This window comes from Tachyglossus aculeatus, chromosome 21, assembly GCF_015852505.1.
Source record: "Tachyglossus aculeatus isolate mTacAcu1 chromosome 21, mTacAcu1.pri, whole genome shotgun sequence".
Lineage (NCBI taxonomy): Eukaryota > Metazoa > Chordata > Mammalia > Monotremata > Tachyglossidae > Tachyglossus > Tachyglossus aculeatus.
This window is the reverse complement of record NC_052086.1, coordinates 77085907-77105264: the sequence shown is the minus strand read 5'-3', so window position 1 is coordinate 77105264 and position 19358 is coordinate 77085907. Positions and strand designations below refer to the sequence as shown.

General features: G+C 44.3%; 1 protein-coding gene across 2 annotated transcripts in view; it reads left to right on the top strand.

Annotated features, from left to right (window-relative positions):
• Window positions 1-19358, top strand: part of TXNDC11 (thioredoxin domain containing 11) — a 75220-nt gene that overhangs the window by 9635 nt on the left and 46227 nt on the right. Inside the window, exons 2-3 of one of the 2 annotated variants that reach the window (XM_038763960.1) lie at window positions 7392-7608; window positions 9692-9789. In XM_038763960.1, the coding sequence (XP_038619888.1) occupies window positions 7392-7608; window positions 9692-9789 (315 nt within the window). Of the gene's footprint in view, window positions 1-7391; window positions 7609-9691; window positions 9790-19358 lie in introns of those variants that run through there. The other variant, XM_038763961.1, reaches the window with a different exon arrangement.

Sequence of the window (19358 nt, the reverse complement as noted above, 5' to 3'; positions counted from 1 at the left end):
ACATAGTAAGCACTGTTGTCCGGCTCCCCCTTCTTAGACTACGAGCCCCGTTGCTGGGTAGGGACCGTCTCCCAATGTTGCCGATTTGCACTTCCCAAGCACTTAGTACAGTGCTCTGCACACAGGAAGTGCCCAATAAATACGATTGAATAAATGAATGAACAAATGCCATTGAAAAATGATATAAAATGGAGATAAAACAGCTGCTCTTTTTACCTCATAGATTGTTAGTCCCTGGTGGGAATAGGGATTAGGTCTGCTCTACTTTCCTCAATCCTAATCCTCCTTGACCTCCTAGTTGCCTTTGACTCTGAACTATTTTTCCTTATGCTAGAAACACTCTCTATCCTTGGTTTTTACTAGCACAGTTCTCTCCAGGTTCTCTTCCTACTTCTTTGGCTAATCACTCAGTCACTGGCTCTTCTTCTGCCTCCTACTCCCTAACTTCGGGTGACCCTTGAGGTCTGTCCTAGATCAGTCTATCGTATTTGATTGCTTACTGTGTGCAGAATACTGTATTGAGCACATGGGGGGAGTACAATATAACAGAATTGGTAGATAAGTTCCCTGCCCACAACAAGCTTACAGTCTGAATGGTGCTTGCAGTCTAGATCCCCTTTTTAAATCAATTTATGCCCCTTCATTGGGGAGCTCTTCTGCTTCCATTCTTCTGTGCGGATGACTCCCAAAACTACTTCCTCCAGAATCTCGCATTTCCATCTGCCTCCAGGACATCTACCTGATTTCCTGCCAACATCTCAAGATCACCTTGTCCAAAATCGAACCTCCTCATCTTCCTTCCTTAATCCCGTCTTCCACCTAACTTTCCCATCACAGTTCACACCACCACCATCCTTCCTGTGTCCCGGGTTCGGAACCTTGACATCATCCTTGACCCATTCCTGCCTTCCATTCTCCATCTTCAATCCATTGCCAAATCCTGCTTGTTCTGTCTCCACAACTTTTCCAGAAGCCCCCACCTCTCCCTCCTCTGCTTCCAAATGGTCACGGTGCTCATCCACCCACTTGTCGTATCGTAGCTGGTCTTCTGACCTTCAGTCCCTCCCCTCGCATTCAGATTTCACTCAGCTTGCTGATCATTTTTCAAAATTGTCATGCTGCACACGTCTCTCCTTCCTAGACTCCTCCACTGATCGCTCATCCGTCTCTGCATCAAGCAGGAATTCCTGAACATTAGCTTTAAGGCATTTTCTCAGATCTCTCCCTCTCACAGGTCTTCTCCCTTTCCCCACTCCATCCCAGCCCAATCTCCTTATTCCTGTCAAGCTAACCTATCAGCTTTGTATTTTTTTATTGTTGTTGTTGTTGTTTTTTTAATGGTACTTAAGTGCATACTATGTGGCAGGCATTGTACTGTACTGAAATTGGGTTGGGCACGGTCTCTGTCCCATATGGGGCTCATTGTTCACTTTACTTTTGCTACTGGTCTCTTGTTTCACCCTCCCTTCTTCCTGGAACTCCCTCCCCGCTTCAATCAGACAGACCACTTGCTCTCCTCTTCTCTCTAGACCTTTAGAATGATATCTGGTCCAGTTAATTTCTAATCTCCCCACCTCCTATCCTCCCTTGCTGCCCTTTTAGCATTTCCTCCGCTCTGTAATAGCATCCATCACCCCACTGAGTTAGAAGATTCTACAGAGCAGGAATCTTGTTAACTAAACTACTTATTCGTATTAATGTCGGTCACCCCCTCTGGACTGTTAACTCACTATGGGCAGGGAATGTGTCTGCTAATTCTTTTGTATTGTACGTTCCGAAGCGCGTAGTATAGTGCTCTGCAAACAGTAAATGCTCAATAAATAAGGTCAATTAATTTGACTGTACTCAAGCTTTTAATAATAGGTACCGCATTTATTAAGTGCTTTCTATATGGCAAGTTGTATGTATTTATTACTCTATTTATTTATTTTACTTGTACATATCCATTCTATTTATTTTGTTAATATGTTTTGTTCTCTGTCTCCCCCTTCTAGACTGTGAGCCCACTGTTGGGTAGGGACCGTCTCTCTAAGTTGCCAACTTGCACTTCCCAAGCGCTTAGTACAGTGCTCTGCACGCAGTAATGCTCAATAAATACGATTGATAAATACTGGGGTAGATATAACACAGTTCAGACATGGAGCTTAGTAATAATGATAATAATGAGGGTATCAAGCGCTTAGTACAGTGCTCTACACACAGTAAGCGCTCAATAAAAACGATGAAATGAATTAATTTAAGCGCTTATTTTGTGTGAAGCACTGTTCTAAGCCTAAGTGAGGAGAGAGAGAGAGAGAGCAGGCCCGATTTTACAGAAGAAAAAAACTGGTCCACAATTAAATCGACTTGACTAAGGTCATACAGCAGGCAAATTGGCAGAGTTGGGATTAGAACCCAGGTCTCTTGATTCCCAGTCCTGTGTTCTTTCCACTAAGCCAGCTGCTTCTCTGCTGTGCACTTAGCAGGTGCTCAGATGCATTTGATTGATTATCTTGTGTCTACCATGGAGCTTGTAGAGCACTAGGCATGTGGTAAGCACTTACTTAATGCCTTAACTAATTAAAGTGCACCTAGGAAAGAAGAAGTTGAATCTTTTAGCAAATCCGTAGCTCTGGGCCATTCAGTGTTTCCTGTATATCAGTGTCCGGCTCATCTTGGCTTTTATGAGAAGATAAATGATTGGATTTCCAGATCCGTTCTCCGGTGGCCACCATAGAGACGTGTTTTGTGCAAAGAAGCAAGACTAGATTCGGGGAGGTTTGTACACCCTAAATTTAGTCACCCCCAGGCAGGGAGTGGTGGCAGCTCCCAACAGATCCGGTCCGTGCCCCACTCCTGAAGATAAGAAGGACTTCTGTACAGTTGTAGGTGTTCCTCTGAAAGTCTTGAAAGGCCTTGAAATCTAACTGCGAAACACAGATCAAGATGTCCATCCGGCCCTCCCTTAAAGTAGAGGTCTAAGTAAGGGAGTAGGGGCTCACGTCTGGAACTTGGCTTCATTCCTAGTTTGGGTTCAGGGTTCTACATTTTACTGTCTACTTTGCATGAAGAGCAGCTCGATATCAAATGTCTACTTATTCTTATCGGGTTAAATTTTAACTTTTGTCCACTTGTTACAAAAACGTTTTCTTATCTGTCCTGGTATTAACCCGAAAGGATCACGGGATCCTTACAGAGCCGATCAAAGCTGAGTGCGTACTCTTACGGTGCTCTGTACTGAGCAGTTGGGAGAATGCAATAGTTAGTAGACTTGATTCTTGACCTCAGCGAGCTTACAATCAAGTGGGGGTGACAGACAGTAAAATAAGTTACAGCTAAGGAAAGCAGCTGGGATTGAGGATGGGGAGAGTGTACCCTAAGTATTTAGGTGTTCCAGGCTCAAATGCATAGGTGACTTGGGGAGGGGAGATGAGAGGTTAGTCATGGAGGAGTTATGATTTTAGTGGGTGCTGGAAGATGGAGAGAACAGTAGTCTCCTGGTAGTGAGGGGGAAAGGGATTTGCAGGCTAGAGAGGGAGTGAGCAAGAGGACAACAGCAAAGGAAATGAAAGCAAGGCACTAGGGGGGTGAGTGTGCCAGCTGAGTTTTAGTGGGAGATGGGGTGAGGATAAATGGCAACAGAGAACTGATTGAACGCCTCGAAGCTGAGGGTCAGGAGTTTCTGATGGATGTGGAGAGTGCTGGGCAACCATTGGAGGTATTTGAGGAGTGGGGATACGTGGTCCGTAAGGACTGCTGTATTTGACACAAGGAACGACCAGAGCTTGGGCCTGCATTCAGGGATAGTTCTGTACATATAAAACAATGAGAGGTTTAAGACAATTCAGCTCAAACGTTTACCTTAAACTACACGAATTAGAGAAATAAAAGTAGTGTGTGTGTGTACATAGAGCGGGTTGTAACAGGGTTTTATGAGCATATGGCACAGTTGACATTGAGATGCGATCCATGGGTGTGGTTGTATAGATCCTCCCTCAGCCAACATTCTGTTCCATGTGTGTTGGCAGAGATTGTCCTTAGCCAGCTAATGCAATTGTCACTTGCAGTGCCTTTCCCTCTTTTAGACCCTCTTGGTCTCCTGCTCAGGGAGTTGTTCCGGACCCATTCCTAAACAAAAGTCCTTGGAAAATAGTTCTTCGCTAACACAAGGCCTCAGTATACATTTGGATGCAATGTGTACTAATCCCGGCTCCGCCACTTGTCTGCTGTGTGACCCTGGGGAGGTCACTTCACTTCTGTGGGCCTTAGTTCTCTCATCTGTAAAATGGGGACTAACACAGTGAGCCTCTTGTGGATCATGGAATGTGTCCAGCGTGATTAGCTTGTGTCTACTACAGTGCTTAGTACAGTGCCTGGCACTTAGTAAGTACTTAACAAATATGGTGGCCTGGTGGATAGAGCACAAGCCTGGGAGTCAGAAGGACCTGTAGAGAAGCAGCGTGGGTCAGTGGAAAGAGCCCGGGCTTGGGAGTCAGAGGTCATGGGTTCTAATCCTGGCTCTGCCACTTGTCAGCTGTGTGACTTTGGGCAAGTCACTTCACTTCTCTGGGCCTCAGTTACCTTAGCTGTAAAATGGGGATTAAGACTGTGAGCCCCATGAGGGGACAACCTGATTACCTTGTATCCCGCCAGTGCTTAGGACAGTGCTTTGCACATAGTAAGCGCTTAACCAATGCCATCATCATTATTATTATTATTACCTGGGCTCTAATTTCAGCTCTGCCACTTGTCTGCTGTGTGACCTTTTTATTCCATCGTATTTATTGAGCACTTACTGGGTGCATAGCACTGTACTAAGCGCTTGGGAGAGTACAGTGTAGCAACGAACGGACACATTCCTGCCCACAACAAGCTCACAGCCTAGAGGGAGAGACAGGCATTAATATAAATAAATAGATAAATATATTACAGATATATGCATACGTGCTATGGGAGGGAGGATGAATGAAGAAACAGAAAGGACTGAGAGAAGAGAGGAGGGCTCAGGGAAGGTTTCTTGAAGGAGATGTGCCTTCAATAAGGCTATGAAATGGGGGAGAGCAATTATCTGTCAGATGTGAGGAGGGAGGGCCAGAGATAGGATGTGGGTGAGAGGTAGGCGGTGAGATAGGTGAAATTGAGGTACAGTGAGAAAGTTAACATTAGAGGAATGAAGTCTGTGGGCTGGGTTGTAGTAGGCGAGTAGTGAAGTGAGGTAGGAGGGAGCAAGGTGATTGAGTGCTTTAAAGACCTTGGGCCAGTCACTTAACTTCTGTGCTCAGTTCCCTCCTCTGTAAAATGGGGATTAAGAATGTGAACGCCTTGTGGGACAGGGACTGTGTCCAACCTCATTAGCCTGTATCTACCCCAGTGCTTAGAACAGTGCCTGGTACATAGTAAGTTCTTAAATACCATAAAAAAAAAACCAGAGAAGCAGCATTGCCTAGTGGAAAGAGCATGGGTCTGGAAGCTAGAGGACCTGGATTCTAATCTTGTCTGCTGTGTGACGTTGGACGAGCCACTTCACCTCTCAGTTACATTAGTTACCTCATCTGTAAAGTGTGGATTAAAGCTGTAAGCCCAACGTGGTACATGGACTCTGTCTAGCCTGATGATCTTTTATTTCATTAATTCATTCAATCGTATTTATTGAGCGCTTACTGTGTGCAGAGCACTGTACTAAGCGCTTGGGAAATACAAGGCAGCATATAGAAACGGTCCCTACGCAGCAGCGGGCTCACAGTCTAGAAGGGGGAGACAGACAATGAAACAAAACATATTAACAGAATAAAATAAATAGGATATGTAAATATGTACAAGTAAAATAGTACCATAAAAACCAAAAGGAAAAAAAATCCTGTTGGGGACCTAGGACGTGTTCTTTCAACAACACATGTGCCCGTATATAATATTGCTCATTGAATTCCAGGAGAACTGACTGTAGGATGGTTTGGGTTCTAGTAATTTAATCGACGGAAGCAGTGACTCTGTTACACTTCGAAGGTCTGAACACTCCCGCTCAGTCACAGATGACTGGCTAAATAGTATTCCCATACAAAAATTTAAATCTAAAAGTTGCATGATAGTTTAAAATATGTTTCTCTAGCTGATTATGGCAGTACAGATGCTCTTCTTCATTAAGCTTTTAGGGGTTCATTAATCTAAGTTTTAATGTTTGGCCTGGCTCTGTATCTCAATAGTTGGATTAAGCATGCGCATAGGGAGTAATTGTGGAGCCAGTTGGAAGCAAATGGCTGAGGTTTTAGGGGTTGTGTAATAGTAGGAAACAATTTAATATGCTTCTCTAGGATCTATCTCTAGGAGCTAAGTGTCTTTCAATGAGATTCTTTTATTTAAATATTTTATAAGGAAAATTCTACGTGCTGTGTATGGAAACACAACAAATCTTAACTCTTGGTTCCAAGGTTCTCCACCAGCAGACTCCCTCATCTCTTAGTTTTCAAGAAGCAGTGTGGTCTACTAGATAGAGCACAGGATTGGGAGTCAGAAGGACCTGGGCTCTAATCCCAACTCTGCCACGTGTCTGTTGTGTGACTTGGGGCAAGTCACTTAACTTCTGTGTGCCTCAGTTCCCTCATCTATAAAATTGGGATTAAGACTGTGAGCCCCTTGTGGGACGTGGGCTGTATCCAACCTGATTATCCATATGTACTCCATTGTGCTTAGTACAGTACCTGACGCATGGTAGGTGCTTAAGAAGTACCATAAAAAAAGTTATTTTCTCCTACTTTATCCAAGCTTGCATTCTTTACTCCTCCCAAGCCAGTCTTCTCATAGTTTCAGTGACCACATCATTCCCGCTTTTTCCCCTTCTATGAAAATTTCTTCCCTCCTTTCTTCTTCTTTTTCCAAGCCACCTCCTCGAAGAGGCGTTCCATGAATAACCCCACTCCTTTCTTGATTATGCTTCCCTGTCAGCTTTCATGGCCCTTATTTGTGTATGTTTGCTGATTGTTTCAATTTGGCAATTTATGTTCCCTTGTCACCCCCCCTCCCCCCAACCTTTCAGATTGTGCAGTCCCTAAGGATAGGAACTGAGTTATAATGCCGTAGGGACTGTTGTCAGGGATGTTAGTGGAACCTTGCAAAAAAGAGAATAAACTTGTTAGACACCCTCCAGCTCTGAAAGCAACCTGGCAAGGAGAGAGACATTGAATATTTTAATAGGTGTATACTCATTTACCATATTTTTGCATCAAATCAAGATCAAGCGTGGACATATTAACTCTCCCGCCACCCCTCCCCAGCCAGCGACATTGTGGTGCTCATTGTTTCATTTAATATGACATTTTTTAAGGTTGGCTTTACTTTTTTCGGTCTTTGAGCGAGGGTTTTGTGTTGCCAAAGTTTCTAATCGCTGCTTGTTTTGGGGGTTTTATTTTGTTTTTTAGCCGTGCAAAAGATGTGATTATGCCAGCAAAGCCACCAGTAAATTTCTTCTCTTCAAGATCCCCTGTCCTTGACCTCTTCCAGGGTCAACTGGACTATGCAGAACACATTCGTCAAGATTCAGAAGTGGTACTGTTGTTTTTCTATGCACCATGGTGTGGGCAGTCCATTGCCGCAAAGGGAGAAATTGAACAAGTTGCAAGTAGACTTGCCGATCAGGTAATTCTAATGGAGAAATAGTAATTGATAATCTAATAGTTGTGGTATTTGCTAAGTGCTTATGTGCCCAAACTGTACTGTGCATGGAGATACCCTCGATTGGCTAGATATGAGATAATTAGGTTGGACACAATTCCTGTCCCACATGGGACTCTCGGGCTAAGTAGGAGGGAGAGAAGCCTAGAAAGTGTCCCAGAGCCTTGATTTTTGTGGGTTTTTTTGTTGTTTTCTTTAAGGGCTGGACTGAATTCTTATTTTAGTCAGGGGCAGGACAGGGTTCCTGGGAGAAAGGGAGACAACAGAATAGATCACAAATTCCACATCTGGATGGGATAGCTCTCGTTTGGACTCAGGATAGTCTGTACTAATTCAATAATAATAATAATAATAATGATGGCATTTAACCTCTTACAATGTGCCTAGCACCAAACTAAGCCCAGGAAAGATGATGCTGATGATGATGATGGCATTTGTTAAGCACTTACTGTGTGCCAAGCACTGGTCTGAGCACTGGGGGATGGGAGGGGGAGAATAAAAGGTAATCAGGTTGTCAATCAATCAATCAGTTGTATTTATTGAGCGCTTACTGTGTGCAGAGCACTGTACTAAGCGCTTGGGAAGTACAAGTTGGCAACATCTAGAGACAGTCCCTACCCAACAGTGGGCTCACAGTCTTAAAGGGGGAGACAGAGAACAAAACCAAACATACTAACAAAATAAAATAAATAGAATAGATATGTACAAGTAAAATAAATAAATAAATAAATAGAGTAATAAATAGGTACAAACATGTATACATATATACAGGTGCTGTGGGGAAGGGAAGGAGGTAAGATGGGGGGGATGGAGAGGGGGACGAGGGGGAGAGGAAGGAAGGGGCTCAGTCTGGGAAGGCCTCCTGGAGGAGGTGAGCTCTCAGTAGGGCCTTGAAGGGAGGCTCACAGTCTTAATCCCCATTTTACAGATGAGGTAACTGAGGCCCAGAGAAGTGAAGTGACTTGCCCAAAGTCACACAGCCGACAAGTGGTGGAGCCAGGATTAGAACCCATGACCTCTCACTCCCAAGCCCAAGCTCTTTCCACTTAGCCACACTGCTTCTCTGGTCGGACACAGTCCCTGTCCCACATAGGGCTCACCCTCTAAGTAAAGTATTTAAGCCCCATTTTACAGGTGGGGGAAACTGAGTCCCAGAGAAGTTAAATGACTTGGCCGATGTCATACAGCAGACGAGTGGCAGGGTGTGACCCTCAGGCCCATGCTCTTTCCACTAGGCCAGGCTACTTGTGTTCTCGGGTTGGAAGTGGGGTGGGGTGGGTGGGAGTGGACTCTCACTCTCAGCAATCATGGGGGAGCTGACGTGTGTTTTTGTGGAGAATTGTTGTGTACAGAAGTGGCTGCCCACTAAGCCTATAGTCCCTTCTCTCCCCCCATCGGCAGTGAGGTGAGCCCAGCCAGGTACCATCCTGTCTTGGGGTCCAGGCTTTTGGAGCTCGCCTCGGGGCAACCTCCAAATTTAGGGACCTGCCCAGATAGTACTTTCCAAGTACAGCTTAGTACATTGCTCTGCACACAGTAAGCGCTCAATAAAAACGATTGAATGACTGAACGAATACTGGCTGCACTCCGGAGAATTGTCCTGCAGCCTTTCTGAAGGACAATGCCGATCCAAATGGGCCCGATGCAATTAAGTCCGACTGCCTCCCTGTTAAAGGGGTTACAGCTTAAACCTGGCTCAACTAGTTCCAGGGAGCCCACCCTGAATGGCCGAGGGGGCTAGCGGGAGCAGGAAAGAATTATAAACAGAAGAGGGAAGGGTCTTTGGGTTCCTAACACTTTTAGCCACCCGTGAGGCAGAATGTACGTTTTCATCACTTTGGTGGTTGGGCCACACGTTTCCCCTTATTTCCCTATCTTCCTTTCCATTAGACATAGCGTATACGCATATACAGTAAGCCACTGACATGCCGCACAAATATTTTCATCGGTTACTGGAGTCTTTATTTTTTCTTTTGTCATTTTCCTACTTTACAGTTAACTTTCTGAGATGTGCATTCATTTGAGCATTTTGGTTTTGATTCCTCAGGTGCTGTTTGTGGCAGTTAACTGTTGGTGGAACCAGGGGAAATGCAGAAAGCAGAAACACTTTTTTTACTTTCCTGTTATATATTTGTATCATCGAAGGTAAGGAATTTACAAACTGAAATGGAATTGAAATTCTAATTCAGAAGTGCTTTTTGAATAACACTTACAGACTGCATACAGTGATAGTCTTCTATTAATAATGAAAGGAAGAACCTCAATCCTTAGTCTGCAGAACTGAACCTGTGTGAAAGCAGTGTGGCCTAGAGGAAAGAGTGAGGGTGCGGTTTCTAATTCCAGCTCTGCCACGTGTCTGCTTTGTGATTTGGGGCAAATAACCTAACTTCTCTGGGCCTCAGTTTCCTCATCTGTAAAATAGGGGTTCAATACTGGTTCTCCCTCATAATTGGAGTGTGAGCCCCATGTGTGAACAGGGACTGTGTCCCACCTGATTATCTTGAATCTACCCCAGTACTTAGCACATAGTAAATGCCTCACAAATACTGCAGTGATGATTATTATATTTTGGGTTTCAGCTCTTGGCCAGGACTTTTTAATCTTTCTCATCTCTGGCAGTTCCTTCAGGGCCATAGCAGATGGTGAATGAATGGACAGAGACAGTGCAGCGCATTGAAAAGTGCAGGGAAAACATTTTTTAGTCAATCAATCACATTTATTGACCACTTACTGTGTGTGTTTTAAATACTTGGGAGAGTACAGTGTAATAGAGTTGGTAGACATGTTTCCTGCCCAAAGGGAGCTTATGGGAAAAATGAAAATAAATTACAGCTGTGTACATAAATGCCATGGGTCTGAAATAGGGTGAATAAAGGGAGGAGGGAAAATTAGGGCTTAGTCGAAGAAGGCCTCTCGGGGGAGATGGGATTTTCAAATAAGGCTTTGAAGGTAGGGAGAGTGATCATTTGTCAAATAATGGGGAGGAAGTTCCATCCCAGAGGAAAAGAGTATATGATGGACATCTCCATCTGGATGTCCGCCCGCCACCTAAAGCTCAACATGTCGAAGACTGAGCTCCTTGTCTTCCCTCCCAAACCTTGTCCTCTCCCTGACTTTCCCATCTCTGTTGACGGCACTACCATCCTTCCCGTCTCACAAGCCCGCAACCTTGGTGTCATCCTCGACTCCGCTCTCTCATTCACCCCTCACATCCAAGCCGTCACCAAAACCTGCCGGTCTCAGCTCCGCAACATTGCCAAGATCCACCCTTTCCTCTCCATCCAAACCGCTACCCTGCTAATTCAAGCTCTCATCCTATCCCGTCTGGACTACTGCACTAGCCTTCTCTCTGATCTCCCATCCTCGTGTCTCTCTCCACTTCAATCCATACTTCATGCTGCTGCCCGGATTATCTTTGTCCGGAAACGCTCTGGGCATATTACTCCCCTCCTCAAAAACCTCCAATGGCTACCGATCAATCTGTGCATCAGGCAGAAACTCCTCACCCTGGGCTTCAAGGCTCTCCATCACCTCGCCCCCTCCTACCTCACCTCCCTTCTCTCCTTCTACTGCCCAGCCCGCACCCTCCGCTCCTCCACCGCTAATCTCCTCACTGTACCTCGCTCTCGCCTGTCCCGCCATCGACCCCCGGCCCACGTCATCCCCCGGGCCTGGAATGCCCTCCCTCTGCCCATCCGCCAAGCTAGCTCTCTTCCTCCCTTCAAGGCCCTGCTGAGAGCTCACCTCCTCCAGGAGGCCTTCCCAGACTGAGCCCCTTCTTTCCTCTCCCCCTCGTCCCCCTCTCCATCCCCCCGTCTTGCCTCCCTCCCTTCCCCACAGCACCTGTATATATGTATATATGGTTGTACATATTTATTACTCTATTTATTTATTTATTTATTTATTTTACTTGTACATTTCTAGCCTACTTATTTTATTTTGTTGGTATGTTTGGTTCTGTTCTCTGTCTCCCCCTTTTAGACTGTGAGCCCACTGTTGGGCAGGGACTGTCTCCATGTGATGCCAATTTGTACTTCCCAAGCGCTTAGTACAGTGCTCTGCACATAGTAAGCGCTCAATAAATACGATTGATTGATTGATTGATTGATGGGCCAGCGACAAGATAGGTGAGATCGAGACACAGTGAGTCAGTTGGGGTTAGAGCGAAGTTAATTAGCCGAGTTGTAGAAGGAAATCAGCGAGGTAAAATAGGAGGGAGCAAGGTGATTGAGTGCTTTAAAGCCATTTGTCAGAGGTTTCTGTGTAATGAAGAGGTGGATGGGCCACCATTAGAGGTTCTTGAGGAATGGGGAAACATGGAATTAAAGTTTTTGTCTTTTAGAAAAATGATCTGGGCTTTAAAGTAGGTGGGCTTCTGTATCAGATTGAAAAACTACGATAGCACCTAATTCCTTTCTAAAAGGCTACCCTGTAGTAGTAGTAATAATAATAATAATAATAATAATTGTCATGGTATTTGGGCTTACTATGTGTCAACCTATCGTATTTATTGAGCACTTACTGTGCAGAACACGATGCTAAGCACTTGGGAGAGCATAGTATAACAGGGTCGGTAGACATGTTCCCTGCCCACCAGGAGCTTTTAGTTTAGACGACCGTTGTATGTGCTGGGATTAATCAGGTCGAAAACAGTTCCTGTCCCACATGGGCCTCGCAGGTTGATTCATGAAATTGCTGGAGTACCCCCATTCATTCATTCAGTCGTATTTATTGAGCGCTTACTGTGTACAGAGCACTGTACTAAGCGCTTGGGAAGTACAAGTTGGCAACATATAGAGACGGTCCCTACCCAACAACGGGCTCACAGTCTAGAAGGGGGAGACAGACAACAAAACAAAACATGTGGACAGGTGTCAAGTCACCAGAATAAATAAAAATAAAGCTAGATACACGTCATTAACAAACTAAATAGAATAGTAAATATGTACAAGTAAAGTAAATAGAGTAATAAATCTGTACAAACATATCTACAGGAGATGTGGGGAGGGGAAGGAGGTAGGGCGGGGGAATGGGGAGGAGGAGAGGAAAAAGGGGGCTCAGTCTGGGAAGGCCTCCTGGAGGAGTTGAGCTGTCAGTAGGGAGGTGAGCACTCAATTGTATTTGCTAAGGGCTTACTATGTGCCAAGCACTGTTCCAAGCACTGGGGTAGGTACAAGGGAATCAGTTTGGACACAGTCCCTGTCGCACATGGGGTTCACAGTCTTAATCCCCATTTTACAGATGAGGTAACTGAGGCACAGAGAAGTTAAGTAACTTGCCTAAGGTCGCACAGCAGACATTGGGCAGAGCTGGGTTTAGAACCCATGTCCTCTGACTCCCCGCACCGTGGCCTGTTGGGAAGACCCTGGGCCTGGGAATCAGAAGACCAGGGTTCTAATCCTAGCTCTGTCTCTTGCCTGCTGGGTGGCCTTGGTCAAATCACTTAACTTCTCTGTGCCTCAGTTTCCTCATCTGTAAAATGGGGGTTAAGTGCACTGTTCTTCTTCCTTCTTAGACTGGGAGCTCCAAATGGGCAGGGACTGTATCCAACCTGATTCTTGTATCTCCTTCACCTCTTCCTATAGTTCTTGGCACTTAGTAAGCACTTAGGAATAATAAAATGGTACTTGCTAAGTACTTACTATGTGCCACACACTGTTCTAAACACTGGGATAGATACAAGTAACTCAGATCGGACACAGTCTCTGTCCCACTGGGGGCTCAGAGTCTCAATCCCCATTTTACAGATGAGGTAACCAGGCACAGAGAAGTTGTTAGTTGCCCAAATTTATACAGCATACATATGGCGGAGCTGAAATTAGAACCCAGGTCCTTCTGACCCCCAAGACCATGTTCTATCCATTAGCCAAGCTGCTTCTTCATGGCTTCTTCTTGACTTAACAAATATAACTGTTATTATCCTTATTATTATTATTAATATTATTATGAACACCAAATGTTAGCTGTGTCCCTGAAACCAAGATTTGGTTTGAGGCCTTTGGTCCTAGACTATTTCTTGAAAAGCTTGTATCTTGTCAACCCTGGAAATAGAAATCTGAGCTATGCTGACAAACTGGGCAAACAGTTTGAATGAAGGCAGTGTATGGGAGTTTCCTGGAACCTGAGGAGTTCATTTGAGTTGAGAGAATGAGAGGTAGTATTTATTCAATCATATTTATTGAGCGCTTACTGTGTGCAGAGCACTGTACTAGTAGTGGTAATGTTGTTTCTCAACTGCTTAAGCAGTGCAGGACACTGTACTAAGTACTTGGTTTGCATTATTCCCTTTATGAGGACTTGCTTCCTCTTGCTTATAATTGATTTTAGTGTCTCTCCCCTGCTAGGTTATAAGCTTTTTGAAGGCAAGAATCGCATCCTATTAACTGTACCGTACTCTCCCAGACACTTAATATTGTGGTTTGTGCAGAGTAAGCGCTCAGTAAATATTGATTGATTTTTTTAACTGGTTGCATTAACATTTGTAGGCTAGAATATCGAAAATATCTATTTTTGATCTTCACCAGAATTTAGTGATTGGCACTTAGAATTCAGTGGAAACATTCAATCCTCTTTCATTTTGCAAGGACACTTCACAAATAAATCGTCCGCTTATTGGCATAGCCGAAGTTTAAATTGGACTGATTCCAGGACTTGTTTATCAAACTGTTCCGTGTAGATATTGGCTGCCTCAGGAGACTAGGGTAATTTCCTGGTAACATCGACAGTTTAAGAAGACATGTTATATTTACGTTCTAGGAGCTCCTTCCATTTTTTTTCCTTTTTTAAAAAAATATTTGTTAAGCACTTACTACATACCAGGCACTGTTTTAAGTGCTGGAAAAAGTAAGAGATATCAGGATCCTCCAGAATACTGGGGTTAAGAAAATTGGATTCGTTCATTCAGTCGCTTATTAAGCGCTTACTGTGTGCAAAGCAATGAACCAAGTGCTTGGGAGAGTACAGTTTAACAATAAACGGACACATTCCTGACCACAATGCATGCTGTCTCGCTATCTGAAAAGGTGTTGTCAAATTAATCAGTTAGAGTTAAAAGTAACACTCTACAAAACGAAACATTAAATGCTTTTGACCCTTCTCCCCTTTCACATTTCCAAGTTTTGTTTTCCAAATTTCAGTTTTTCAAGTTTAATTCTTAATCTCACCTTAAAGGTGTGACTAGCCGAGCAATTCATTTTTGTAAACCTTCCCATTGTGAAGACAGCTCTGTTTTCATTATATTTCTTCTGCTTCACTTACTCCGTTTACTGTCATCTTCCGATTAGGTGGTTACATTCAGTGATTCACCCTGAATAGTTAGCATTTATTTCATCACACTAAGTCACTTTTTCTCTTCCTGTAATGGAGTGTCATGGTCTGGTATCCTCACACCAGCTTTTCAGTATTGTTACTAATAATCTGTTAATCTTTTTTCTAATTCATGTTTTCAATCAGAGGAAAAAGTGACTGTGGAATTGCTAATTATTCTTTCTCCTACAGTTCATTGTAGTATGTTGTCAGTTTTATTTTGGGTCTTATGAAAGGAATACAAAGATTCTGACATTTTGGCCCAAAAGACACTGCAGTTTATTGCTTTTTGTGTTCCTTACTTGTTTTTGCACAGAGAGTGCCAATTTATTAAGCCCCTCCTACACAATACAGTTAGGAAAAAGCTAAGAAGGTCACAAGGGAGTGCTGCTGGTGAAAATCCAGATGGGCTAACCTCGTCCTTCTCCAATTCACCCTTTCCTATTTTAACTCTGCCCTCTCCATTCCTATCAACTCCCATGCCTACTGCCCGTGCCAGCTGTCTCAGATGTTTAACTCTCTGCTCAAACCCCCTACTACCTACCCCCACCCCATCTCTTGCCCCTAAATACCTGGCCATGTACTTTATTGATGAAACTGAAACCATCAGATGTGTTCTCCCTATAATCTCCCCCTTTTTCTCTCCAGTCCCTCCCTTGTGCTCCTTCTTCCACTTTCCCATCTTTCCCCATCTCAAAAAAAGATTTCCTACCCTCCTCATTCTAAACTCTCCACCCTTGCATCTAACCCCAACCCTTGGCACCTTAACAAGACACTTGCCCCTTCCTGTCTTCAAACTGTTCACTTTCCAGTGGGTCGTTCCTCACTTCTTTCAGTTCCCTCCAGTTATCGACCCATCTCCCTCTTAGCCTTTCTCTTCATACTTCTTGAACAAGTTGTTTGTACTCACTGCCTGCCGTCACTTCCTCTCTGCTTCTCTCCTTGATCCCCTCCAATCTGGTTTCTACCCCATTCAATACATGGAAACTGCCCTAAGGTCACCATTGACCTCCTTCTTGCCAAATCTAAAGACCTCTACTCCATCCTAATCCACCTCGACCGCTCAGCTGCCTTCAACACAATGGACCACTCCCTTCTCCTGGAAGCGTTATTTACTCTCCCCTCCTGGTTCTCCTCCTATTTCTCTGATTTCTCCTTCTTGGTCTCTTTTGCAGGCTCTTCCTCTGCCTTCCACGTCTAACTATGGGAGTCCCTCATGGATCAGTTATGTGTCCCCTTCTATTCTCCATCTACACCCACTCCTTTGCAGGACTTCTTTGCTCCCATGACTTCAACTATCATCTCTATGCAAATGATACCCAAATCTACCTCTCCAGCCCCAATCTCGCTCTCCTCTGCAGTCTCACATTTCCCCCTGCCTTCAAGGCATCTTTACTTGGGTGTCCCGCTGACACCTCAAACTTAATATGTCCAAAATAGAACTTAATCAATCAATAGGATTTATTGAGCACTTATTACGTTCAGGGCACAGTACTAAGTACAACTAATTAGCAGATGCATTTCCTGTTCGTAACAAGCTTACAGACATCTTCCTATCCAAACCCTGTCTTTCCCTCATCTTTCTCCTTACTGTAGACGACTCCTCTCTCTCTTTCAACCCACGTGTTCCATCTGTTGCCAAATCCTGTCAGTTCTGCCTTTAATAAGTGCTCAAAATACCGTTGATTGATATCCTGTCCCACCTTGACTACTGCATCGAGCCCCCCTCTAACCTCCCTGCCTCCTGTCTCACCCCACTCTAGTCCTTACTTCACTCTGCGTTCATCATTGTTGTTAAAAAGAAAAGTTCAGTTTGCATTTTCCCATTCCTCAGGAACATCCAATAGTTACCCATTCACCTCTGCATCAAATGGAAGCTCTTTCCAATTGACTTTAAAGCACTCAGCTCTCTCCCATCCTAGCTTACCTCGCTGACTTCCTTCTACAACCCAGTCTGCATGTTTTGCTCCTCTAACATCAACTTACGCACTGTACCTTGAGCGCAACTATTATTCGTTCCTTTGATCGTATTTATTGAGTGCTTACTGTGTGCAGGTCACTGTACTAAGCACTTGGGAAAGTACACTATATAGCCAACATGTTCCCTGCCTACAACGAGCTTACAGTCTAGAGGGGATAATTATGGTACTTGTTAAGTGCTTACTATGCTTAGAACAGTGCTTGGCACATAGTAAGTGCTTAAATACCATCATCATCATTATTATTATTATTATTACTATGTGCTTATCACTGTTCTAAGTGCTGGGGTACATACAAGTTAAGCAGGTTGGACACAATCCCTATCCCACATAGGCCTCACACTCTTAATAATAATGATAATAATAATAATAATTTTGGTATTAAGCACTTACTATATGCCAAGCACTGTTCTAAGCACTGGGGTTGATATAAGGTAATCAGGGTGACCCACATGGGGCTCACAGTCTTAATCCCCATTTTACAGATGAGGTAACTGAGGCACAGAAAAGTTAAGTGATTTGTCTAAAGTCACACAGCTGATAAGTGGCGGAGCCGGGATTAGAACCCTTGACCTCTGACTCCCAATCCCGTGCTCTTTAGGATCAAAGTGATTGAGTGCTTTAAAGTCTATAACAATAATAACGATGATGATGGTATTTAAGTGCATACTGTGTACCAAGTATTGTTCTAAGTGCTGAGGTTGATATAAGCTAATCAGGTTGGACACAGTCCCTTTCCCACATGGGACTCATGGTCTTAATCCCCATTTTTCAGATAAGGTAACTGAGGCAAAGGGAAGTAAAGTGACTTGCCCAAGGTTACACAGCAGACACGTGACAGAGCCAGGATTAGGACCCAGGTCCTTTTGACTCCTAGGCCCGTACTCTATCCACAAAGCCATGGTGCTGGTATGGAGTTTCTGTTTGGTGCGTCGGTGGATGGGCAACCACCACCATGAGGAGCAGCGAAACATGGAATGAATGGTTTGTAGAAAAATGGTTTGTAATCCCCATTTTATGGATGTGGTAGCTGAGGCCCAGAGAGGTGAAGTGACTAACCCAAGGTGTCACAACAGGCATGAAGTAGTCCTTCTGATTCCCAGAACCTTGCTCGATCCTGTATGCCACGCTGCCGGACACGTGCACTGCTGACCTGTTACCCATATCCTCCCTATGGTCCAGAATCCCTCCCCCTTAACATATGACAGATCACCACTTTTCCCACCTTAAAAGTCTTATTAAAGTTAACATCCCTTCCAAGAGGCCTTCCCTGACTCAGCCCTCATTTCCCCTACTCCTCTCTTCTGTGTCATCTTCTAGACTGTGAGCCCACTGTTGGGTTGGGACCATCTCTATATGTTGCCCACTTGTACTTCCCAAGCGCTTAGTACAGTGCTCTGCACACCGTAAGCGCTCAATAAATACGATTGATCTCCGCGCTTAGGTGTGTACCCATAATTTTATATCTGTGTCCCCCTCTAGCCTTGAAGCTCTTGGAGGGCAGGGAATGTTTACCGTCACTGTTGTACCCTCCTAAATAGTCTGCACACAGTAAGCATTCAGTAAATACCAATGATTGACTCCGTGTTTTCACTTACTAACCTTTATAGTAAATTGTAATGGAGAGGAGCCTGGCCTGGTGGAAAAAGTACGAGCCTGGGAGTGAGGGGACCTGGGTTCTAATCCAGACTCTGCCACGTGTCTGCTGTGTGACCTTGAGCCAGTTACTTAACTTGCCTGTGCCGCAGTTACCTCATCTGTAAAAGGGGTATTAAATCCTTCTCCCTCCTACTAAGACTGTGAGGCAGCCCCATGTGAGACAGGGACAGTGTCCAACTTGGTTAACTTGTATTGCCCACGGCTCCCCCCGGGCTTAGAACAGTTCTTGGCACTTCAGTGCCAGAATTATTAATATTTATTTTATTAATTTAATATAATCTCAGTTTAAGGTATATTACCTATTTTTGGCCTTTCTGTAGATTCTAATTTTCATCTGGGAGGAATCTGCTGTTTGGAGAAGCAGCGTGGCTTAGTGGAAAGAGCACGGGCTTGGGAATCAGAGGTCAATCAATCAATCAATCATATTTATTGAGCGCTTACTGTGTGCAGAGCACTGTACTACTAAGCGCTTGGGAAGTACAAGTTGGCAACACATAGAGACGGTCCCTACCCAACAGTGTAGAAGGGGGTGGCAGAGAACAAAACAAAACATATTAATAAAATAAAATAAATAGAATAGATATGTACAAGTAAAATAAATAAATAAATAGAGTAATAAATACGTACAAACATATGTACATATATACAGGTGCTGTGGGGAAGGGAAGGAGGTAAGGCGGGAGGGATGGAGAGGGGGAGGAGGGGAACAGGAAGGAGGGGGTTCAGTCTGGGAAGGCCTCCTGGAGGAGGTGAGCTCTCAGTAGGGCCTTG